The following is a 26834-nucleotide window of genomic DNA, read 5'->3' on the forward strand; positions in this document are numbered from 1 at the left end:
TCCAGGTCAAGCCTTTTGTCTGAAAAGCTAAGGGATCAGTCCTCTTAAAATTGCAAGGTGGCCAAGAACATAATTTTATTAATCTCAACATAGGAAGGTGTGCCAAGTATAGCCTGATCAACTTCAGGTATGTTGTGTTATTGCCTCATACAAGTCACTGCATTGTTTTTGGTCAGGCCAATTATTCAGGCAACTACTTTTTTTTAATTTAGCACATAGATAATCCTGATACTTGGATGCAGATAATATTACTGATCGGCTCATAAGAGGCCCAAAAGTAAGCCTTGGTGTTTACATTTCTGTCTTTTACAATCATGCATTTTTGACTGTTTCCCATTTCTTCTTCCAGACTGGAACCAGACTACTTATGGGTCCATCGCTCCGAAGGATAAGGACGAATCAGACATGATCCTTCCCATAGTGCTTCAGCACCTCTGCCCGCCCTACATCTCCTTCTTTGGTCTGGGGGCGGTGTCTGCTGCAGTCATGTCATCAGCTGACTCATCCATTCTCTCAGCTAGCTCTATGTTTGCCAGGAACATCTATCAGCTCGCCTTTCGACAGTCGGTAAGAGTGCTAACAATAATGCTAACAAATACCACAATTTGAGACAGTTGTGGAAAGCATCGGTCAAATAATCAATACATCAATTCTAGTTTCACCCCAGTGGTTCACAGATGTTACTTTTTTTTCTTCTTATATGTTTTCATCACTTTTTCTCTTTCTTCTCTCCTCCAGGCCTCAGATAATGAGATTGTGTGGGTGATGCGCCTCACCATCTTTGTATTCGGAGCTCTTGCCACTGCTATGGCATTATTAACAGGATCAGTGTATGGCCTGTGGTACTTGAGCTCCGACTTGGTCTATGTCATCATCTTTCCCCAACTTCTCAGTGTGTTATTCATCAAGGGCACCAACACCTATGGCTCTGTGGCTGCCTATATCTTTGGTCTTGTGCTACGCATTGGTGGAGGAGAGCCCTACCTCAAACTTCCTCCCTTCATCTACTACCCCGGTTGGGTGAACCAGGAGAGGATCCACCACCTCACTGGGGATGTAGAGCACTTTGTCCAGCAGAGGTTCCCATTCAAGTCTGTGTCCATGGTGGCATCCTTCTTGGCAAATATGGCCTTTTCTTACCTGACAAAGTACCTATTTGAAAGTGGTATGTTGTCACACAAGTATGACTTCCTGGATGCTGTGGTGTCCAAGCATAGCAAGGAGATCATGGACAAAGCCACGCTGGTGAGCAACCATGATAACATCATTCTTTCAGAAATGGCACCTGTCAAGCAGGCCCTGGGTGAGTCACTCGCTGGGACATTCACCAACACGGAGATCCTCAGTGATGATGGAGTGTCCAGTCCAGAGGCTTTTCTCAATGAAAACTAGACAACAAAGGCACAAAGTCAACTAGAACCAAGGAATTTGAAGAAGAAGGAATAATCAAGAGGCATCGACATTCTTCAGGAAACTTGCTACTGCCGCACTGGAAGCCAAATCAACAGAAATCTGCTGTGGCTTCTGAGTGACTCCACAAGTTTGTTTTATGCTGATGACATGGTGCCTCCTTCTTTTTAAGATTCCTTGCCAGGAACCAGGAAGGTGACTGTCAATCAGCTGTGTCAAGCATACCATACTCATTGTTTTTTTTATCATGACTATGAATCTACAACCAGTTTAATTTAAGTGCTGCTACAGTGGTTGAAGGAACTTTCAAGGGAAAACAGTGAGAGACTGCAGTGGACAAACCGTACGTGACAACGTCTACAAGGGTTTGCTGTGGCTAATGAGAATCGTGCAATATCTAATCATGGAATTGTGTCCACGTCTACATAGTAGTAAGTGTGTATGTGTGTGCGTGTGTGTGTGTGTGTGTGTTGATGTATATGTGTACACCTAACAACCAGTAAATTCTCGAGAAACTTTTAAGATTTTGAGTTTGCATAAGAACATTTATTAATAGAGCAATAATATTTTTAGGATCTATGTTGTATAGATAGATACATTGTACTGGATTTGCAAGTTACTGTCATTGTTTTTTTTGTGCTTATTTATGTTGGGTGTTCACATTGCTCTTAATCCTCCTGTCATTCTTGCTAATTCCAGAGACAGCAAGAGTCGCATTAATAACTATATACCACCGCAATATTATCAAACCCTTGAGTTGCCAAACATAAGGATGATATTGGGTGGATTGAAAGACCCCAGATTAAATTTAGTCATAACATTTTTAACATTCACTGCCAACCTTTTTTAAATGAATTATTCATACAATATCCCCATGTAGCAAATGTAAGTGCAATGTTCACTCTCATTTTAGCTCTGATTTGTTCTCCACCAACTTCTATTATGTTCTCAGGCTAGTTTCTAATTATATCTGTCAGCTGTTTGGTGTTGTACATTCAGTTTTTTAGCTTTTTTTGCAGAGATCAGCTGCCTTTAGCAGCTGGAAATAATGCTATGAGAGCGATAAGAGTGAAACAAAACATTAAGGTAGTGGGCTAGAAAAAAACAACTATAATATATATAGCAGCTATAAGAAAATATAATGGTCATGGTCATTAACTGTACACATAAGACGGTACGAGTCTTATCTCTCTCGTGTCAAAGTCAAACCCATCAAACATCCTCCATCACTTTGAACTCCATGCTTGTGTGGAATTGTGTTTACTGCATAATCATCATGAATGTAATTCCTTAGGAGCCTCTGCTTTCATCACAGACCATTACAGACTTGATATACACAGATTCAAATATCCAATAGATTATTTAATGTTTTTTTCCAGGCAGCCATTGGCTTCCACTCATTTCCATACTTTGGGGAAATCAATTTGCAATCTTTGTTTTTGTCAAACTTATTGTTGTGTGGTACATCTTTGAATTGATGTGCATTTACAACTGCATTGCCACAAAACATTGACAACAATAAAAGCACATAATGTTCATTTCGCAAGTTTGTTTTTATATAAGGGACTGGAACCCAATAGCAGCCTGGAAATTATGAACATTTTGAAAAACAAATAAATGTAAAACAATAAAATTTAAAACAATACAGTAAGCTCTGGAAATAACTGACATTAATGTACAGCATAATGCATTAATATAATTTTAAACGACTGATATGGTCCTCCAAAATTATCTCACAGAAGCTATTTTGAAATTTGTGTGTGTATGCCTATGATGATTTGTTTGGTCATCCTGAACCTGTATTGACTGGCCAGCCACAGCAGGTTAGCGGAGGAACAAGAAATGATTGTTCCTCCCGGGATGGTGTCAGTAGCACCGGTCATTATTGATCCAATCCCCAGTCAATTAGCCCTCAGTGCGTTTGATTAATGCTAAAAAGAGGTTTGAAACTCTGTCTGTTTCATTCAGTGATGAAAGTTGAAACGTTGTTACTGGCTGTTTCAGACTACCAGGCACACTGCTGCTCTTTATGAGGAGATACAGTGATTTTTGGAATTGTTAAGTGTTACTACTGTCCAGTTTACTTATCTGTGCTTATCTCCTCAGAACTGTTGTGTTTTGTTGGTGTCTTTTTGAATCTATAGACTCGCCTTAATTCAAAGGTCAGCCAGGGCAAATGACTGAGTTTGTAACGCTTGCAAAAAGTGACCACTCTTATTGAAAGCATTTTTCAGTTAAAGGATAAGGCTAGTGATATTGTGATTTTTTTTATTATTGAAATTTAAGACCAAAACCAACAATGTGTTACTCAGTCTCTCAGTATTGTCTGACTTCCCTGTCTATGGCACTCAGCTGCAAGCCCATTCATTCCTTATGAAGATGTAAATCTTTAAAAAGGGTTCACAAATATTAGTTGTTATATTGAGTATTTTTGGCAGCAGGACGGTGTCTTGTGGAACTGACTCAAATTAAACTACTGTGCTCATGTCAATCTTAATGAAGGAATATGTTATCCAGTGAAAAGGTGTGGAGCTCTATGTCTCAGAGGAACAAGATACATCAGGCTTTGGCTACACAGACAATACTTGTTAGAAAGATCAATACATTGTTGATTTTGGTCTTTTCAGGGGATTTAGTGACAATAAGAAAAATCTAGGATAACACCAGCCTTATCCTTTAAGGTGGCGAGATGGCCTTGCAGTTAGTCGAAGGGGACTTGATCTCCGTACACAGCCACATCCCAACCTGATCCTCTGAAACGCAAATGGGATTTATGATTTGCCACCAAGGTGAAGTCAGCTTCAAACTGAGCGGGGTGACTGACTGCTAGTCTGATGCTATGCAAAGTGTCAGGCAATTTCATTGGACTCAAATGTGAATGTAAACTCTCGTTTTCGTCAGATAAGCCTCACAATAAGTGTGTCGTAGCTTAGGTTAATTCAGAAACCTGAATGCACACAGAGAAGAATCAATGTCAGCTGTTAAACTGGCACATTTGTGGCTATATGTTGTAAATTGCAATTCTGCTGTATTTTTGTGTGATAAATGTAAATACCAAAAAAAGCATAGGATCAAATTCAAGTCTACTTTTAAATGCATCGTTGAAAATGTTTGTTGACAGTGAAATTACAGCTATTTATCTATCCATGCAGTGTCTATAAGAATATAGTTGTAAACATATGTGAGGTCAGTTGAATAAATTATATTGTTTAGCACAATCACTATGGTGTTCTCTCTCCATATGTACGTACTTGCATCTTGAATTTTACAGATTACATGTTTTCATGTGTTTCACACATGTCAAATTTTAACTATTTTTTATTCTCAACTAATTAATAAGATGTGAAAAAAAAATAGAAAGATGGACAAATGTGTGTGCATGTGTGGGAGTGTGTGTGTGTCTATAGGGTAATCTAAGGGTTAGCGCCTGCTTGGGCCCATCAATCATGACGCCCGCCTCAACTGCCAAATTGACAGTGCTGTCAATCTCTCTGTTTCACACACACACACACTCACGCACACACACACACACACACACACACACACACACACACGTTCGCACACACACACTTCTCAGATCCCAGTATGTCTACACCAGTGTGACCCCTGGCTGATGGAAGAAACCTTCATATTGGGGTTTTCAGTTATTAAACTCTACCTCCTAAGTAGAAATAACAAAAGGTGGGTGCTGAAGTTCTTTCTTTACTGTATGTGAAGGTATTATAATTTAAAACATGTTTGGAAGAAAAGGACACGATTGTATTGGCAAACATCAAGATACCAGGATGGAAAAAAATAATTTAAATGAAATTCAGAAAAAAGTCCTTTACCTGTTATGAGTGACAAGAGGCCCATAACTGTAATTTCAGACAAAACCCTACTAATTTGTTGGATGTAATTCATACCACAAAACCTATGAAAGACAGGAGCAGAGGCGAGAATAATTTATTGTTTTGCTGTGACAAGTCAAGACCAAGTGTTGAGTCCTTAACCACTCAGTAGATAGATAGATAGATAGATAGATAGATCTAGTTTTATGTGCATTACTGCTGCCAACAACTGCATGCACGTCGCGGTTCCTCGCGGGTCTATTTCAAGTATTTAAAAACGATTAATAAAATATTCTTTATGTGGTTCATCAACGGTGATAAATTATCCAAAAGTCCCGCGAGGCTCACAACACCAGTGAGGCTGGGGCTCCGTCTCTTTAGCAAGTGTTCTTCCACTGCCACTGCACACATACATGCTACGCTTACACATGCGCACTGACGCCCCAGGGTTAGGGTTACAATTTTGGATTTATTCACATACTTCAAAAACATTTATTGAAAGTTTTATTATTTTTACATATTTATGTACAGCATTAAACGTTGAAATGTATATTGTAATAGGCTGTATATTAACTTATTGGGAGAAAACTGGTAGTTCTATGTAAAATCAGACGTTGAGCACCCCATATCGCCAAAATGGCACAATCCTTGTTTCACTGCAAAGCTTCCACTGTCAGATTGACAGTCGAATCAGGCTCCGCCCATCGAAGCATCGAATCTTGGAATATTCGGGGTCAGCCCTAATAGATAGATAGATAGATAGATAGATAGATAGATAGATAGATAGATAGATAGATAGATAGATAGATAGATAGATAGATAGATAGATAGATAGATAGATAGATAGATAGATAGGAGGGAAATTCAAGTATCCAATAGCATACGAAACATACATACATTAAACATACATTTAACCTATATTAAAATCAAGTTCAAAATAAACAGGAGCCACAGTAAACAGTGCGAATGGAGTGCAAGTGGATGTAAACAGTACAGATAGTGTGCAAATGGAAATAAAGGGGACAGATGGAGTGCCTGCCTTGGCTAGGAGCTGTTGTGCAGTCTGATGGCCAGGGGGACAAAAGAGTTTTTAAGTCTGTTAGTGGAGCTAGACCGACGGTGTTGTGCAGAGGGTGGTGGTCGTAGTCCAGTATGGACAGAAGTTTGTCCAGGGTCCATCTTTCTGAGTCTAGCTCTGTGCCCACCACTGAGCCAGCTCTCCTCACCAGGCTGTCAAGTCGACCGGCATCTCTCTTTTTGGTGTTTCCTCCCGAGCAAACTACAGCAGACTGGTAAAATATCTGCAGCAGTTTTTTGCAGGTATTGAAGGACCCCAGCCTTCTCAGGAAGAACTCTGCCCTTTCCTGTAGAGACTTATCATATTTGCTGTCCAGTCCAGCTTGTCATCCAGCTGCAGCCCCAGATATTTGTATGTCCTGACCACCTCTCCATCAACACCCCTCGATGGACACAGGTTGGAGATGCGGTTTCTTCCTTCTGAAGTCCACCACCATCTCATTGGTCTTGGAGGTGTTCAGCTGGTGGTCCTGATGGTTGGTCCTGCAATACCTCACAAAGTCCTCAACCAGGGTCCAGTATGCATCAAATTTAATTTAATATTAAAAGTTTAACTACAGCAACATAATGATAGTAATATTAAGAAAACACCACTTGGTTTAATAATTTATTCATCATCTTGCAGCACAGGATACATATTAGCATGCCTTATTTCAATTGGCACATCTAATTTAGTGCAAATTAAGGGTATTACATAAAATGACAGCATCTTTTAAAGCACGGTGCCTCTTAACTGAGTACATAATGTTCTTTTCACTTTCTTCACTCACATCTCTATCAGGAGGATTTCTATATCTGACAAGGCTCCATGTGCTTCTCTATATACTGCAAACAACCATAAGAATCCATGAAAAAGCTAGACACTTATTGTTTTATTTTAATGTGTAATTTTTCACTTTTTCCAGCTAATGATATGATTTATTGAGTCATTATGGTTCAGTTTAGAGCAACTTCCAGTCTTTCTAAATCCAATTGAGGCAGTTATGTTTCAATGTCTAAAACTGATATGAAGGGTTTTCAAAATAACAGACTTGATTTTATATGTAGATGTTACACTTCTCCCTGTCACCGCTTCATCTTGGGGGAATCATGTATGCACCTTCAACACCTCTAGACCAATACCTAACAGCAAACTATTATTCTGCCCTTAGAAAGAGATGGAGGCATGTGATCAGTTATAATGGTTTTTAGTGTAAGTGCCAATGAAACCTGCCACAGTGTCAGATGATTTGCCTGCAGGTGACAGACATGAGATTGGCCTGATGTAATTAAAATTATAGGGAAGCATGTTTAAAGTATGTTATCTCACAAAAACACACCGGAAAATAGTCAAGGTAGTTCCCCATTAATCTTGAGAAGCTGCTGAACTGCAGTCTCTATTCATTAGTCAATGGAACTTACACTGTACATTTACAGCTAAACTGAGGCTTCTTGTTGATCATTGTCACTCTGCTCTGCTCTCCTGCCATTTACTGGTCTTGTGCCGAGTTGCATGCACACCGAGAATTTCATGCACCTCGCGGTTTCTCACGGGCCTGTTTAAAAACAATATAATATTGTTTGTGTGGTTCGTCAGTGGTGATAAATGATTTGAACATTCTTTTCACACTTTTATTTACAGCATTATATGTTGATATTTAAATCATATCAGGCTAAATATTAGCTAATTAGGAAAAAAATGGTAGTTCTATGTAAAATCAGAGAGAACCCCCATAAAGCCAAAATGGCATGATCCTTGTTTCATGAAGTCTCTGCGAAGATTCGACCGTCGAATCAGGCTCCTTCTATTGAAGCCATCTTAAAATATTTGGCGTCACTCCTACACCTGTGCTTTTTCTACTATGACAAGTAAAAATGTCTGCTGTGAAAAAGGCCTATTAGGCTTGACTATTGTGTCTCTATAGGACATCTTTCCATCTGTCTATTATTATCAGACTCTTGCAAGAACATATTTGTATTCACATCTTCATTTTCCCATACTTATGTACAAAATGGGGTCATCCATGCTTTTCTTTATGTATCTTTACATATTGTCAATTTCAAACATGTTTTCGTTGGGCCAAGGTTGTCCAATGTCAAAGATGCAGACTTTCATGGATAAGATCTAAAGGTTCTTTGCAGATGATGCACTTCTGTTTGCTTCATCACATCATGAACCGCTCGGGATGATAGCCATGGTTCTCTCTGTGAAAATAGTGGATTGCTCCCTCTAGGTAGGGAGTGAGTTTCTGTCCCAAGTGAAGGAGTTCAAGTATCTCGGGGTCTTGTTCACCAGTGAAGTTAGAATGAAGTGTGAGATTGACAGGCAGATTGGTGCTGCTTAAGCAATACTGCAGATGATGTACTGGATGGTTGTGGTAAAGCAGATTGACCAGTACATTCATGTTCCAACCCTCACCTATGATAACCAGCTTTGGCTAGTAACTGAAAGAGGAGGATATAAGCAGTCAAAATCAGTTCCCTCTGTAGGGTGGCTGGGTAAGGAGCTCGGACATCCAGAGAGAGCTCGGAGTGGTCAGATCTGAGTACCTCCTGGCCTCTACGTCCAACTGTAAGGAGACCCAGAACATGCTGGAGAGATTATGTATCTCACATGACTTGGGAATGCCTTGGGATCCCCGAGGAGAAGCTGGAAAAAGTTGCTGGGGAGATGCATGTCTGGACTACCTTGCTTAGCCTGCTGCCACTATGACCTGGCCCTGAATAAATGGAAGAAAATTAATGAATGGAGGACAATGTAGAAAATAATGATTGTTTTTGCTTTCAATATACCCTATTTTGGTGTATTTTGTCACTCAAATAGTACACGCACAATCAAAACTACTATTAGACAAGACCCAGAATCGAAATGTTAAATGATCTTACCTGCACAGTGTGCTGGAGAGGTGAACATTGTGTTGGGCAACACAGCTTGTATAGAGGAAGATGATTGTTTTTGCATCATAGTGAGAATACCCCCTTATAAACTGTTGGGCTCAAAAGCACAAATCAGAGGTCTTATTCTTCTTTAGTGGAGCTTTTCATGGTGTATGTATCATTGGCCAACATAATCCATCGAAAAAACACACAACCTCTGATGTTCGTCATGTGTTTATCCCCACAATCCTCTGATTGAACTCCCAGCTGGTCTAGTAAGCACTTTGTGTTTGAAAAGAGTTCTCTGTGTATCCATAGATGTTGATGATGATTTTTTTCATCCCCACAGCCTAGCCACAGGCTTCACAACTTAAACTTTGTCCTCGCTGAAGCTTCCTCTGTTTTCAAAACAAAAGAGAATTCCCTGGACGTCATCGTAGCATGTAAGTCAAACATATACACAGAAAGATGAGCACACGCATACATTCAGCCCTGCAGCACAGCTCATGACTTATTCTCTCTAAAATGACAAAAAGTCAGGAAGGCAGTTTCAAGTGCTGATGAAAAGACACATTATACTCTGTAACACCCTTTAAATCTTTTATTTATCAATTAAATATTATCCTACATTTTTATCGCTTCGAGCTTTTAATAACAGCTATGATTTAATGCCTAATAATAAAATTAAATTAAACTGACCTCCATGTATATCCATATCAGTATGGAGATGGATGATCCAGGGATGAAGATGCAGCTTGGACCCCTCTTTTGGCCATTACTGATGCCGAAGTTGTTACCTCGATGTTGCATTCTGAGCTGGAAGTATCAATCTACAGAAGCAGCCACTTGGGTTAATAAACAGAATTTATTGGCTTCAATATGGAGAGAGAGGAGCCGATTTTTTTTTCAACTATCCATACTTCTTCATAGGGCCAAGATGCCTTTTGCATTTTAAACTGATAATAGAAAGAGGTGGTAAAATGTATGAATGGCGTAGCTGAAAGAGAGTGAATGAAGGAGCCGAAGAGAAGAAATTAAGTTGACTGACTGAAAGCTGAGCACAGGTTTATGTTGTCCTTTTTAATAAAAGGCATTGTGGCAAATCGTCTTCAGTACCCATACACAGTGGTAGCATATGTGGAACATGTGTCTATTGCCAATATTACTTTAAAAAATTTATTTAAATACAAGTAGATACATTTAGATGTTGGCTTTGCTACCCAACAGTTTTGCCCATGAAGCAGGCCGAGGTGAATTCATCTGAGAAAGACAGAGAAGGGAGTCACAAATGCAGCATAAAAACAAAAAGTGAGTAAATCAAATAATAGGACATTAAATTTATTTTTTAAAGAACAAAGTCTTGCTAAAGAAGAGAAAGGGGGATGATGTAATTTAAAGCAATAAATCTTGGCCCATTTACTGCGGGTTATGGCCAGCCTGGACAGTCATTGTCATTATTCACATTAGACTAAGTGCTGCACTTCTCAGGTTATTGTGAGGGGAAAGGAAGGAGGGAGAAATGAATGGGAATGCCAGACATTTACTGTTGCACCCTTACCTCATATGAGGGATGGACTGGGCTGAGAGTCTCCACCCATCCACCCATCCGCTATGTCCTTGCTTCTATCCTTTAACACTTAGTGGCTGATCTCATGGGAGTTTCTTCAGGAGTAAAATGTTGGCTACTTCAATATGTCAATCACTAAGCCTGTAATTGATTATTATTCATACTGTTTATTTTCAGTTTATTGTTTTTTTCTTTTCATATTTATTACGGTTAGTTGTTGAGTTGTTGACTGACACCTATTTCAGGAAAAACGCCTAAAATGACTTTCCCGAAATGAATCAGTAATAACTCCTCAACAATTTGGTCAAGATGCATAATTAAGGAATATGAATCAAAATAAATGAACCTATTTATCTTTCTATTAAAGAGTAAATGGAGATGCAATAAGGTAAATATGATATTTTCATCCTCGCCTGGCAATATCACCATCAAAACCATCATTCAGTAGATTATAATGCAACTGAATATCTTCTAATACGCCTGGAATACAACTGTAACTGTAAATCTGATGAAAAGAAACTAATATACAACAGTTATTACACAATTTTTCAACAATATACCAGGTGCGTTGGTGCTCAGCTGGTTAATTGTTTTGCTCTACGTTTCCCTGAGATCACTTGATTCAACAATTTGTCAATTACTGTGATGCCTTTTCCCACTCATTTTCTGCTACTCACTGATGGTCTGTAGGCAAAGCTCTGTTTGCTGTGTGTCCAATTCACCGGTGTTCAACTGCTCATACTTCTGTTTCCAGAGAAGAGGTCTTCAAGCTTGCTCTAAAAACCAGGGGACCCGATCTGAACCACACCTACTCTCACTTACAGAACCATGCTTTAAAGTGTAACCTTTCATTTAAACATTATTGCTGATAACCTTCTCTTGAACTTGTCTGGTCTGGACAAACCACTTTGAGTAGCGTCGTGCAGGAGAAAACCATTGTTACATATCCAACCATTTTTTATTGTATTAAGACGTTTCCACACAGTTAAGGCTGCTTTATTTTATACTATTCTCATTGGTAACGAATCCATGCGAGTCATGAGAGACCAAAAGTAATAATGTTTGAGTCCGTCTCACTTTCTGACTCATCACCATATAACATAAATAGACTATCTTTGCTTGTGCAACTTCCTTTTTGTAGTCAATAAAATTATTTTAATGGTATAGACACATATACCCAGGAATTGCACACACACACTCACACACACAGATACTCACATAGCCACCCTGTCCCCAGGGTACATTTTATTAATGCTGGCAATACTGCAGACAGGAACATAAATTATTGGAGGATTTATTATAGCTATTGCTACGGCAAGACTATTGTAGCACCGTAACAAACAGAGACTGGGAAAACAGTCATGTATCACTTACTAAGCACATTGTACTGTCGTTCTGCAGGCAGTCTTCAAATGCCATAGTTCAACTTTTCTTGCGATCATACTACATTTATCGCTGAAATATCCCTGTTTCACGTAAAAAAAAAAAGGCAATGGACACAAGTTCTGGGAAGAAATATTGAAGTTGAATAAAACATTGAAGTTCTGCTCTGTCAGGTACTGATTGCCACTGATGAGCTGCATTATAATCCGTATTTCTTTTCATTTCCCATTCCTTTGCTTGGTCACACAAATTGATTTTCATTACACCTGTGAAAGACTATACTACAGACAGTCTTTGATAAAGATAATAACATTTATGCCAGATTCTCCTGATTTTGCTGTCTGCCATTTCAGTGATTACTGTTGTTCCGGGAGAGAAAGGTTTCAGTTTTTATTCCTTTCTGTTTCAAAGGAATTAGCATCCTGCTTTCAGTCTCAAGTGGGTTTCACAATAGCCACAACAAATATACCGATAGAGAGAGCTCATTCTGACAGTGACACACTTTCTCTTGTGGTCCAAACTGCCAGTATTAGAAAAGTAACGAGCATTGTTTATTTTGTAAAAAATAATACAGATCTTGTACATTAGAACTCATTTTTTCTGTTTGTCATCATCGTTATCATGGTTGATAATGTCTGATATACTTCTTCCAAAAGCAGGTTTTCTTTTATTAAATTATGCCTGCAGTCTGTGATCTGGATGCACTCTGGACAATACCTTTGGACAGGTACAGTGTCGGGTTGGATAATAAGCAATGGAAAATATCACATGGCTATAACTGAGTTAACTCCAGTCATACTAACGTACAATTTAATTTATTAGAGTTGTCCTCCATGCTGCTTCTATACACAGCGCAGGTTTTGGTTCCAATCACTGAACAGGCTCTTTAGAGTCTCTATGGAAACATTTCGACACATTTATCACTCAGGGTTAGAGCAGATCCTATTTTTTGTGCTTAAGCTATTGTGTTTCTTGCAGAAAATTAGGTGGTCATTGTGGTAATGGAAAAGCAGAAGTAGTAATTCACAAAAACGATCCCTACAGAGATGAGTTGATAAGGAATCAGTGTGTTTCTTTATATAAAATCTGTGTACAAAATAATAGAATATTCATCTAATACAATAACACAATCTAATCATCTTCTGTGCATGAGATGCATCGGCAAGCCTCTCTGGTGTGTGTTTCTGGTCTTGTCTCTTCTGCTACATGTCAAGCTTTCAGCTGTCAGACCCACTGGGACTCATTTTCTTGTACTTATTGACATCCCTTTTGTTTTTCTTTTTTTGCCGGCTTGAAAAAAGCATGTATTCAGTCAGTTTAAGACCTATGTCTGTCAAAACCATGATATTTCACAGCTTTGTCCATCATTCAATCATTCTATTTCAGTAACATTTACTCACTTAACTATGTTAGGGCATGTGGTATATGGTCAGGTTAAAAGAAATCCCTTGCTTAAGTAATTATATTTACCTTCATTTTGACATTATTTTTATTTATATATATATAAACACATCGCTGTTTTATTATAGCCTCCATCTATCATCATTCCAGTAAAGCAATCACGCAGGTCTTTTTGTGTTTAGACAAACCACAGGTGTTTTCATTTGTGAAGCCAAATCACTTGTTCTCTCTAATCTGTTTGCAAATAGGATTTCTTCCCCCTGGTAGCAACAAAAAAAAGTCTGACAGAAGACTATAGCAGCATATTTCATGATTTTCTGTGACTGACTGATGAACTGCACCTAATGTGTCAGATCACTGTAACACTGCGAGGAAAGACCAGCTCACACAACAACACAACTCTCACGGGAGCTGCAATTTGTGTGTGTGTGTGTGTGTGTGTGTGTGTGTGTGTGTGTGTGTGTGTGTGTGTGTGTGTGTGTGTGTGTGTGTGGGCTAGGCCTTGGAAATGAAAAACCTGACATTCAGACTTGCCTGCTTTACCATTAATGATCTTCTTTGATCTTTATTTTTCAATTGTGCAACCACTTATATCTGGCTTCACTGTATATCATCAATGATTTTAATGTATTTGCAAAGCGCTTTAAGTAAAGGGTCCTTTTTAGTTATTCAGCCATTTTCGGTTCACTCATGGATAACTACCATCACCCATCTACGTTTATGGAATATAATTCAGCTGCACCTCTTTCGTTTGACAGACTCTGCAAGCTTTCTTATTACTTCTGCACTCACTGATTGCTGTGGTGGCTGCCTAAGTATTGAACTGCGGTAAATAATGAAAATGGTGTGTGTCCACTGTCGGTTCTCCTATTGATCCCATCAGTGGTAAGTAGCTCTGCTCCAATTAGGCCATATTAGGCCTGAAGGAGAGGAGAGGAGAGGAGAGGAGATTATGGTTGTGTACTGTATGAAATGTGAAGAAAAGGGTTCCCTGTAAAAAAGAACATATATTACCTTCAGTTAGCATTTCACAATAAGTCAGTGTAATGAGCAATGTGTTGATACAAATGAACTGAGCCGCTATATTCTCACAGCCAATCAGTAAATCTCATTGTCTATATGTACTGTTAGTTACAAAGCAGAATCAATGGTAATTGACTCCTAAATAGCTCCACCCCCAGCTGCCTAAAACTTGTTTTTCCTCCTTGTTGAAGAGCCGACAGGAGCTGACTCTCGTCACAGCAATGGTAACATAATGAGCTGAGCCCACACAACCTTCGATGCACAAATTATATGATACCACAGCTTGGGGAGGGAGGGGTCCCTCAGAGTGATTTAGTTAATGCCTGGACTCACAATGAATGTTCAGTGGGGAAAGGAGCTGCAGCCTTGAAGCCTCGTTAGAGAAACAGAGTGCTATAACCAAGGCTGTGCATGTGTGTGTTTGTGTCCACCTGTAAATAAGCTGCTCTTTTTGCTTCATTGCAGCCGCACATCTGGCTATCTTCCAGCAGTAGGTACCAAACGGGTTAAGGTGAGGTTTCAAACAAAGCAAAAAAATTAAATAATCCAAGACTGAGATAAAAAGATGAAAGCTGGCTGGTGAAATGATGCTCATACATTAATATAGAAGAAATCAAAGACAGATTTTATTTCAAACTGAAGCTGTCATTTCTCATTTAATAAGACATTCACTTGGCACAGACGATTGTTTATTCTAGTTCCACTCTGATGGGACTGATGAATAGGCAAAAAAAATGATTTATCCCATTTAAAATTATAATTTGAGAGGTTTATGTAAAAATGCCTCATTGTGCCATTTTAGAAGGAAAAGTATGTTTCTCAATCTACTCCACCCCTCCTCCACTGATTATTTTTTGCTCAAAAAGTCATTGTAAGGCCTTCAGAAGTCAAAAATGAACCTTTACTACAAAGTAGCCTGACAATGTAAAAATACATGAAATGTATTATCATGTTTTTTAAATCCCAAAAATTAATAAAAAATTCTATACATTTATATCATGCTATGATCATTCATCTATAATGTTTTAACAGCAGCTTTAATCTATATTAAAAATTGATCATATGACTACTTACAGTGACAGGGGTCGTTCGCAGTGATGTTTCTACAGAGAATTGTCAGCCACTCACAGTTCCTCTCATCTTTATAGCATCTTTCAGCTCTAATTTTGGTTTTCCAGCGCACAACTTATAGTTCTCTCTCACTGCTCTCAAAACATTGTCTTTGGCTGCTAAAGGCAGCTGTTTTCTGCGAAAAATCTCTAAAAACTTAAGGTTCATGTACCTGTCCAGCACCACGCAACAGACAGATGAAGTTGGTGAGTAGCTGGTGAACACAGTATAGCAGCATTTAACAGCTTATGAGCTAGATGTTTCCCCCAGGAATTGGTGGAAACCAAAACAGAGCTAAAAGCAGAGTGATGATAGAGTTTAAATTTGTCAAGTGGCCAGAAACACGACCCCAAATGTTTCTTTGGAATTGCTGGTGGTGTAAAAAACAACCTGTTCGCCACATTAGCTTAAACGGTGTCAATTTTGTGTTCACAGCTTGTTTCCTAAAAGTGACCAAAAATGTCTTACATATTTAATGCATATCTTATTTATGCCTTAATGCGTTGTGACATTTTGAGAAATGCGTTTATGGAGTTCGATAAGATTGATACCACTCTCATGTCTGTATGCTATATGAAGCGAGAGACAGTTGGTAGTCAGTTTAGCTTAGCACAAAAACTTGAAGCAAGGGGAAACAGCTAGCCTGACTCCGTGTAAACATAATTAAATCTATCTACCAGCACCTCTAAAGCTCACCAATGAACATACTGCATCTCATTTGTTTGATCCATATGAACAGTAAATGTAAAAACAATATCAGCCTCGTTTTAAGAAAAATATTTTTTTTTGCAATGTCACAGAGAAGTACTTCAGTGATGTATGTAGCCTTTTGATTTATCTTACAGTGACTAAATTACATAATATTTGCATAACATTAGTTATGCAAATGTAGCTGGATTACAAAAAAATGAGTAACATTACCTTACATATCTGCTCCATCAGTTCTTCCCCGTTATTTTTGCTCCAATTCCAATGTTTTATGGTCATGATTCATATTGTAGCTATCTGGATTGGTTCAGGGCTAAAAAATACTTTTATATAGGGATTTCTGGAAAAGTCTATGGGTTAAATCAATAGAGAATTTACTTCTGGAGCCGGAGCCATAAAAAAAGTGGGAGGTTACTGTTGAGCTCTATTGGATCCTGGCTTTAGCTCTACGCTTAACACGTAGACAAGAGTTAATAGTTCAAAAAAGACAAAATGATCAGTTGATGTATCGGTCAAACCGTATCTGTACCTGTATCTGTACACCTGTTGCAGCAGGCAGGATGTGTTTCTGATTAGAAGTGATATCAGCTGCTGGCTAACAGGCTAACAGGGCAGAAACATTTATCCTGCTAACAAAGCCCTGGCAGGGCCCCTGTCCTCCACTCTGCTCTCCTGTCATTTAGAGATGACATATGATTGAAGCGGGATATAGCTTGCCAATATCCCCCGTCGTCACACAAACACACACACACAGCTGCTGAGGAGGCAACCCAGAGAGGCGGACAGAGAGGCAGAGATGGATGAGCAGCTGCTGTGGGTGTGTGTGTGTGTGTGTGTGTGTGTTTGTGTGTGGGTGTGTGTGTGGTGTGTGTGTGTGTGTGTGTGTGTGTGTGTGTGTGTGTGTGTGTGTGTGTGTGTGTGTGTGTGTGTGTGTGGTGTGTGTGTGTGTGTGTGTGTGTGTGTGTGTGTTTTGGCCAGTGTAGTCTTGGTTATTTATTTGATTATTTTTTCCGGTTTTACATCCCTCATGAATCAAGAGGAATGGTTGAGTGTGAGTCTGGATATTGGCCATCTTCTCTGTTACGTGTGTGTGTGTGGTGTGGGGTATGAAACCACAGCAACATGATGACTACAACCCAAGCACAACAGAATATACTTTGTTGGGCTGGTGTGATTCCCACAGTCCCATAGCTAATCACTAATTGAACAGACACATTACTTATTAAATAATCAATTAATAATTGATTAATTAACAAGAGAAACTGATTCCAGTGGCACAACAAAATCTAATTATAGTATACAGCAGACACAGAGCGGTTTCCATAGATAGATCGATAGATAGATACATAGATCGATAGATAGATAGATAGATAGATACATAGATCGATAGATAGCTAGATAGATAGATCGATAGATAGATAGATAGACAGATAGATAGATAGATAGATAGATACATAGATCGATAGATAGCTAGATCGATAGATCGATAGATCGATAGATAGATAGATAGATCGATAGATAGATAGATAGACAGATAGATAGATAGAGAGGGAAATTACATGTTCTTGAAAAGCTTCAACTTAAAAGCATGAGACATAAGTGGTCTCTTTTTTTTCTTTTCTTTTTTGTTTTGAGTGTAGCTTGAGGCAGTAAAGATAGTACTGTGATGTTTTTGTACTGCAACATAAATGTCATCTTATACTACAACGCAGCCAGAGGGCAACACCCTCCTAAGAAGGCTGGAAGGTAATATAACTATTGGTTCTCAGAGTGAAGAGATCATTTCTCCCGACTCACCTGACCAATGTGATTCAGCGCTTGCATATATGGAGTATGCCACCAGGCAGAGAAATACATTCAATGCAATTAGGATCACATCATCCAAATACAGTGCCAAGTGACACAATAAAATTTAAATTTCATTAAGCAGTCTTTGATCTACATCAGCTTCTTTTGTCCACAAGGAAAGATTGCAACAAGTTCAAATCTAATCCTGTTTCTTTAAAGATACGTCCCTGCAATGTTAGAGAAGGGTGTTATGGGTAAACTTAGGCACCTTTCCCAAATCCCAACAACAGGTCATGCAAACCTGCACATTTAACAGGTTCTCACCCACAAGGTATCACATATGGATGCATGGTGAAGACCCGTTGGCTTCATTTTGTAACGCACTGGGAATCCCCTAAGTCATAGTTTAATACATTGGGGAAAGCCCTGTAGTGTCAGTTTTCAACACAAAGGTAGGTATATGTGGGATATTTAACAGAAAATCTGAGTTAAGGAGGTGGTTGGGGTGTATGGTGGGCCAGAAACTGTATTTTCACCCAGGATACCGGTGTTTGTTTCCTGTGTATAACAAAAAGTCAACATTGAATGTTACATAGGTTATGTAAGTTGCTTTACTTAACTTATGTAAGTTAAGTAAGTAACATTATTTTAACCCAAACCATGATCTTTTCCTAAACCTAACCAAGTAGTATGGGTGCCTAAACCTAACCAAACTGCGGAATCTGATCTTAACCACGTGCCATTTCAAAATTGTGACATTTCACATAGTTAACAAGAACTGAACAGACAAACACTGTTTACAACTTGTACATAAAAGTATAAAAGAAACATCTCTTAATGACCCCGTGCACGTTTATCCATGTGCAGCCCAGAAAAACATGATTCAGTCTTCAGAGTGGTGGGTGGTTCAGAGAGTAATGGGCAGGGTAACACTGGACAGCCAGGATGGCAGAAATGACTAAAATCATAACTGGCTGTTGGATTTTTTCAAGAACTTGGAGCAATACAAAGAGTAACTGCTGTGAGAAAAACACTGTAAATTAAAAAAGTGTGAGTGAAGACAGGCATAGCTTCAGACTACACAAATACATTAAAAAAGGTATGCCCTAAGGCATTTATTCGTTTCTGACTCTGGGAAAGTGGGAACATTGGACAGTAATAACTAAATGTAATCTTTTTTCACCTCCATTTACTGATCCTTCCCTGAAACTGTTTGGAGCCCCCTGGGGAGACCTGCCTCCAACTTTGAAAACCTCTGGTCTAAATCAAAGCAGCACAGGCTGAGATATCCCCAGTATATGGATGCTGGATCTTACATTTCCATCCATTTTTCATCATGCAACCAATGACATCACCAGTTTGTAACACAGGCTTTCTGTTAAAGGGCCAAGCAAAGGGTAATAGCAAAAAGTCCTCTAGAGAAACATATGTTGGAAAAATTCCAGTCTGGATTTAAGCCCCGTCACAGTACTGAAACTGCCCTTTTAAGAGTTTTTAATGATCTCCTTTTAGCTGTTGACTCTGGAAACTCTGCTGTTTTGGTGCTTTTAGATTTGACTGCTGCCTTTGATATGGTTAATCACTCCATTCTCTTATCCCGACTCGAACAGTGTGTCGGCATTAGGGGCACAGCCCTCAAATGGTTTCAGTCATTTCTGGCAGAAGTTTCTCTGTTCACCACGGTGAATTTTCTTCATCTGCTGCCCCTCTTTCTTGGGTCCCCCAAGGGTCCATATTGGGCCCCATGCTTTTTTCACTGTACATGCTGCCTTTGGGGTCCATTTTCAAAAAACACAACATCTCCTTTCATTGCTTTGCAGATGACATACAAATCTATTTACCTGTAAAATCTAATGACAAAGCTGCAACTCAGTCCTTGCTCAACTGCCTGAGAGATCTTAAAATATGGTTGAATCAGAACTTTCTCTGTCTGAATGAAAGTAAGACTGAGGTTGTTGTGTTCAGTCTACCTGGGGATTTAAGTGCTTGTATAGATGTTCTTGGTACTTTAGGAACATATAGTTGTCCATTTACCAAGAATCTAGGTGTGATCTTTGACAGTGCTTTTAAGTTTGAAAAACAGATTAGTTCTGTAGTAAAAGCCAGTTTCTTTCAGCTAAGACTGTTGGCCAAAGTCAAGCCCTACCTACCACGCAAAGACTTTGAAAGAGTAATACATGCATTTATAACGTCTCGTCTCGACTAGTATAACTCTTTGTATGTTGGAGTGGATCAGTCATCTCTCCATCGGTTACAGTTGGTCCAGAATGCGGCAGCCCGACTTCTAACAGGAACTAAAAAGCGTGAGCACATTACCCATGTTTTAGCCTCGCTCCACTGGCTTCCTGTCCGCTTTAGGATTGATTTTAAGATTTTATTGCTTGTTTTTAAAATTTTAAATGGGTTGGCACCTTCTTATTTATCAGAACTTTTACATGTACACACTCCGGTCAAAGCACTGAGGTCATCCAATCAGATGCTCCTTGATGTCCCCAGATCCAGGTTAAAAACTAAAGGTGACCAAGCCTTCTCAGTAGCTGCTCCTAATCTTTGGAGTACTTTACCTGTTCAAATAAGAAATGCCCAAACTCCTGACACTTTCAAATCCTTGCAAAAGACCTATCTTTATTCATTGGCCTTCAAACAGAGTTGAGTAGTGACATTTTTTTACTTTTTCTACTGTTGTCATGTATATTTGTTGTCTATTGTGGAAAGCACTTTGGTCAACTAGTGTTGTTTTTAAATGTGCTATATAAATAAACTTGAACTTGAACTTAAACTTGAACTTTGAAATAATTCAGCATCTCTGATTTGCAAAGAGGTCTAAAGACACTAACACACCTTTACGGCTATGCTTATTACAGTTTTTCACAGTCGCTTTGGTACATTTCTCAGATCAGAATTGAAATTCTCAAAACTACTTGTTCAGCCTCCACATCATCTCGTCACTTGTGCACATCATAAAAGCAATTTCTCATTATTTTGAACATATTGCAAATTCTTTGACACACTGAAGCAAATGATTATGTACAATTGTCTGCTGTTTCCTACATTATCAAATGGTTATGTCATGCTGATCACAATGTATTATACCAGTCTCTGTTGAATAGTCTTACATGCAAAATGGCTGAACACGTTGTCAAATCAAAGTTAAAGTCAAACTTTATTATCATTCTCCACATTCAAGTATATAGATGAACGAAATGGTTTCGTACAGACTATGGTGCATAAACAAAATAAGTGGCAACATCAAATCACAACATACTACAGTAGCAACACAGCCCTCAGACCACACAATACAATTCAATTCAGTTCAATTCAATTAGCTTTATTGGCATGAATGTGTAACAACAATATTACCAAAGCATCATACATACAACATAAGAACAATCAACCCCATACATTTCATTAAACAAGTAATTAAAGCGTAAAGTAATCAATATGTATATATATATATAGAGAGAGAGAGAGAGAGAGATCATCTATATCTGTCAATCATATTTTCTATACATGCCAATTAGACTTTTTTTTGTACATGTCTTCTTACTGTAATTGATAAAGATATCCACTATGATGTGGATGGGAATCTGTGACCTGACAGACAGGAACATCAGCCTAAGGAGTGTTTCACATGCTTACATTTCTAATTTTGTTATTTCTACCGTCGTGCTATGCAGTCAGTCCTTTCTTTTTCTTTTCTGCATCACAATGACATGGTCTGTCAACAAATTAGTACAAACAGTAAAACGTAACTATAAATCCTGTCCAATCTCCTGTAATGTTTAACTTTGTACTGTTGAAATTGATAAGAAATATTGATATAAATATAAATATTGCAGCCTTGTGCATTTTCAACCATTGTCATCAAAACATTATCCATAGTTTACATCACACACTTACAGAGTACACTGTTATATTGAACATGGACTTGTCATTCTGATGGCACTGACAAGTTCAATGACATAAAGATTTGCTTTTGAGAGATAGACGTATTTTGAGCAAGTTACGGGCTTTTGCAGGAAATCCACTGTGTTTCACTGTTTGTTTGATATGTTTCGAGAAACACGTTTTGCAAATGTTAGGGATGATTCGAGAAATCAAAGCAAGTGAGAAAAACTGTAAATGGTTTGGCAGAGCTTCTATTTTATGAATGTATTTTTCCATTTATTACAAAAGGCCCATTGATGCAGGCTCAGAAAACGCAGTTAACAAGGGAATATTTATGGGTTCTTTAAGCGATGTCTCCCATAATGTAATTGCTCTAAATACCTACCGGGAAAAGATCTCCTTGTGTGCAACTTCAGCTGCACTAACTGTGGACTGTCAGGACATAATTTAATGAGCAAGAGTAATTAATGTAAAATTATGTTCTAAATGCTTATCACCAAGATAACTGAGCATGATGACGAGAAAGAGAATGATTGGACTGGGTCATAAATTTCACAAACAACTGTTTGGGGCTTTCAGTACTCCTGCCGTTCCGATTCATGTGTCCCTCGACTCACTACAGGAAGCAGCAGAGGATAATCAGATTACCTGTTCTGAATGGGGAAAGATAATTAAATCTAACATGAGCTAACCCATTTACCAATTTATTGCCCCTGTTACTTACTGGGACACCCTTTCCAAAAGCAGAGGAATGGCTCCTAAGATCAATAAAATGGAAATCCCATTGTTTAAGATTCACATTCTTATTCTTCCTTTACTATAACTATGGAGTTACAACTGTGTTTAGATGCATGTTTATATTAGATTAGTTTTATGCTGGGACGTGATGGTGGGTAAACTCTTCCTGAACTCAGTTTATCTGTTTTTAAGTATCACTTCAGAACATTTTAGACTGACATGAATATTTATTATGTTCTCGTCATTATAAACATCATATCTGTGCTATCTGCTACAAAATACCGCCGGCCTTCTCTGACTGCATGTTTCTCTGTGTTGAATTTTTTAAGTAAGTAAAGTGCATCATCTGTAGATGTGGGTTTTGGTTTGGGGCAGTCAGAGTGGAGAGCTAAATGGATAAAGCCCTGAAGACTGTGATGAAGCTAGGAAAACAACAGACACACACACAAAACACACATTGAAACACCAAGTGTTTGAGTGACAGTGGCACAACACACCAGTATCTCAAAAGGTCTGTCTGCTCTAGATACAAAAGCTGACCCAGAATGGATGCTGATGCAGTGGTACACAATTTGCATGACCATCGCTTACTGATAAGGACACGGTAAACTGGTTGCATAGAATATAGTCTGCTTATTGTGTGTATAGTGGATAAAAAAGATCATGCTTAATAATCTCCTAGTTCCATTTTTTTAATCACACGGTGCTCTCTTCTGTTTAAATGTAGTTATCAAAAACTCTATAAAGCAGCCAGCAACCATTGGACGCTCCACTGTTCTTTACATCCTGCAGTACTGAAGTTATGGACAAAACAAACCACAGAAAATTTTGCTAATCTTCTAATTTGCCTAAATGTGTAAAGTTTGTGTTTATCTCTCAACAACATGGCTAATTACTCAACAGCAAATGTAATTAGTTACTATCACTTTCCTATTACTCCTTACTTTAATTTTCCTGTTCAACCTAACCCCATCAAAGGTGCATTTACAGTATACAACACCAAACCAAGCAGCCAGGAGGTATTTACTGACTCTTAACAGCTAACGTTAGCTTAGCCCCAGTGACTGACCACATAAAGAACTCTAGAGAAGTACCGTCCTCATCTGACAGTTTACCAACCGAATGTAGGCCAAGCTAATGGTGGCTAGTTGGCAGCTAAGAAGACATAAATAAATAAGACAACTTTCGCTTTACAGGAAGAAGTATTTATCCTGTTGTTGTAGAGGCTAACCGCCTCCCCACATTGCGATGGAAGATTTTAATGGTCTACTTTTCCTATTGGCTGGTTATGTTACTGGTTCTGCGTAGTTTTGTTTGTATTATAAGTTCTTTTGTTTGGGCCACATATATTTCCTGAAATCAGACCTAATGTACAGTGATTTGGCTGAAATAAGTGGATTTTTTTTTACTCCATGGGAATTGTTGCTCAAACATATTCTTAAAATCTGTTAGGTTTTTCTTAGGAATTTAAACTTAACTTTCTGTCATTCATTAACAGACTGTAGATAAATGCAGGACTACAACACAGTACAAAAACAGTGTTGCACACATTTATTATCTCATTATTTGAAATTTAGCACAATAGGCAAAATTAAAGAGAGGCATGACGCTCAGATAGCATGAAATGTCACAATTAGCATGCAACTTTGGCCACGCAGGGTTTGCAGGATCTCCACCCTTTCAGCACACCAAAATGTTCCCCTCGCATTGATTCGTCTGACAAAGAGCAGCTATAAAAGAAAACAACAGCAGAAGAGACAGAGAAGGGGGCATTGATTGACCCCAAGGGAAGCCATGCTCACAGATCGGGAGAAAATGCTTCCCATCAATCTGATGGAAAATTACAGTCGTGGCATTTTGACACCCATAAACAAGTCTGAACATAAACACTTCCACGTCTTCAATTTTTCCATGTCATAGAAATGATAATGAATGAATGCAGCATTCTGTAAAAGCATAAATGGAAATAATAATAATAAAAGGTTTCTAGTCCACCATATCCACTCGTTGTTAATGTAACTTCTACACAGAAGATGATGTGAATGACATCAGCAGCAGAGATGCAGTAACACTGTAGAGTAACTCTTTCTGTAAAATTAAATGGGTTCCTCTAGAGAGGCGGAGAGGCTATTTGTCTCCTAGTCCAAACAAGCTGAATCTAAGTAGGGGATCAATACTGATATCTTTAGGCCGCTAACTGCTCCACTAAATATTATTGATGTCTGGGTCTCGCTGGATTGAATTTGGGCTGCACACAGCAGTTCATCTTGATCAGCGCACACAGGGAAGATGCACTGACAGAAGTATACAAGAATTCCCCTGGAAATGTGTATATGATGTCCATAAAGCACCAAAAGACAGAAAGGTATTACGTGTTAAAGGAACTTTCAGTGTGAGTAATGAAGGAGGTTACAGAGTGTGATTGGAAAAGGCCATCACAGCCTTTAGTTTCATTTGTCCAGTGTTTGATTTGAAATGTAGAGGCTGTTGAGTTCACCGTGAATGCTTATCCAGGGCTTTAGGGTGAGCGGAGCAACTTATCACTTACCAGCCTGCCCACCTTTGACCTCACTAACCTGGTTACTTAGCAGCTGCTAATAGTTATCTGCCCTCCTAGGACTGCACATAAGAGATTTTCTTAGTTGGCTATCAGTAAATCAAAAGTGTATCATCAAGGATGTTTTGAACAGCACAGGGTTAAGGGACGAAAGAAAATCATGTGAGATGACTTGACACTGTTCAATTTGCAAAAAAAGACAGCATTGGTCACTTGTTAATGAAAACAACTTGGATACATTTGCCTGTTAGAAACAAGACAACAACCAGATTTATTTAATTAATAGATTGTGTGTGCCAAGACAGTAAAAACATGAAGAGCTGACTAAAGTCCCTAATGTTTTAAAAAATATGGATGTAGAAAATGCTTACTGTTACACAGAAGGACTTGACTGGGCCTGTAAGGTCGGGAATAATTTACTTAAGTGCTCCGTTATATCTATCCACACTAAAAGGTGAGACTGGCATTTTCAGATGTATCACTTAACACAGGGTAACTTAACAATAGGTCACTTGTCTTCCAAAACAGCCAGTCTGCCCACTTAATATGTTTTCAGATATTCCAACTCTATAGTTAAGGTCTGGTTGAGTATAGGAGAAAAAAAGTACTTTTTTAGGATTAAGGTTAACATTAGTTAATGTTAGGTAGACATCGCCATCATGGTTAAAGGATGTGGATATTGTCTCCACTTTTGGCAGCCAAAAAGCAAAAACAGAAGATCAGATTCAAATTTAACTACGTTATGTGGACAAAGTGTGAATGTGAAGAAAGCGCTCCAGTAATTGCCGAATTTATGAATAAACTCATACTTTACATTAATTCGCAATTGAAACAGGCATTATACTCTTGTTTAAGCATACTTACTCAATTGTTGTTTTATTGTTTTTTGTGCCACAGAGGCATTGGACAAAGTCTTCCAGTCAGCCAGTCTGGAGCTCGCAGACGCACTGTAATTGCTGCTCCTGCCCTTTTCCACCTGAATATGCTAACAATTCATTATTTACATGTTAGTGTAGACTATAGGTTTAAGAAGGGTTTTGAAAGGGTATTTTTCAGAATCTGCTTCAGTCCACACAGCTAGTGTTTCCTGCAAAAGGCATATAACAACTGATGGATTACCAATTGAAACTGATTAACTTCCCTCATTTCTCCGTCTCTCTCTGCAGCACTCTGATGCTGCTGCTGTAATTCCACTAATGGAGTGCTTACCATTCAGGGCCAGTTTTCAGACAGTGACTGATGCTGCTTAATTGCTGAAAAAAATAGACAGGGCTTCCTGCTAAATACAGCATAACTGCAGCTACAGAGAGGTATAGGAGCACTCATCAGGATACCAAAGACGTGTTACACTTAAGCACATCCTATTGGGTGTCACAGGATATATAAATGGTAAGTCTTCATAGGAATCTGAAGAAGGACTTTCATTTCTCATGAACACCAATGAGAAGCCATTATTTGCAACGCTATACACTTTGGAACTGGTTAAATGAAGAATAGT

At 38.6% G+C, this 26834-nt stretch overlaps 1 protein-coding gene across 1 annotated transcript in view; it reads left to right on the plus strand.

Annotated features, from left to right (window-relative positions):
- LOC119911308 (high affinity choline transporter 1-like) overlaps window positions 1–1552 on the plus strand; it is a 3592-nt gene extending 2040 nt beyond the window's left edge. The window contains exons 2-3 of the mRNA XM_038730141.1: window positions 350–567; window positions 739–1552. Of these exons, the coding sequence (XP_038586069.1) occupies window positions 350–567; window positions 739–1392 (872 nt within the window). The 3' untranslated portion in view covers window positions 1393–1552. The remainder of the gene's footprint in view (window positions 1–349; window positions 568–738) is intronic.
- The last annotated feature ends 25282 nt before the right edge of the window (window positions 1553–26834 follow it).

The sequence above is a fragment of the Micropterus salmoides genome, unplaced genomic scaffold (genome assembly GCF_014851395.1).
Source record: "Micropterus salmoides isolate LMB-PRFRI ecotype aquatic unplaced genomic scaffold, ASM1485139v1 Ms_hic_scaffold_2, whole genome shotgun sequence".
NCBI classification, from domain to species: Eukaryota; Metazoa; Chordata; class Actinopteri; order Centrarchiformes; family Centrarchidae; genus Micropterus; species Micropterus salmoides.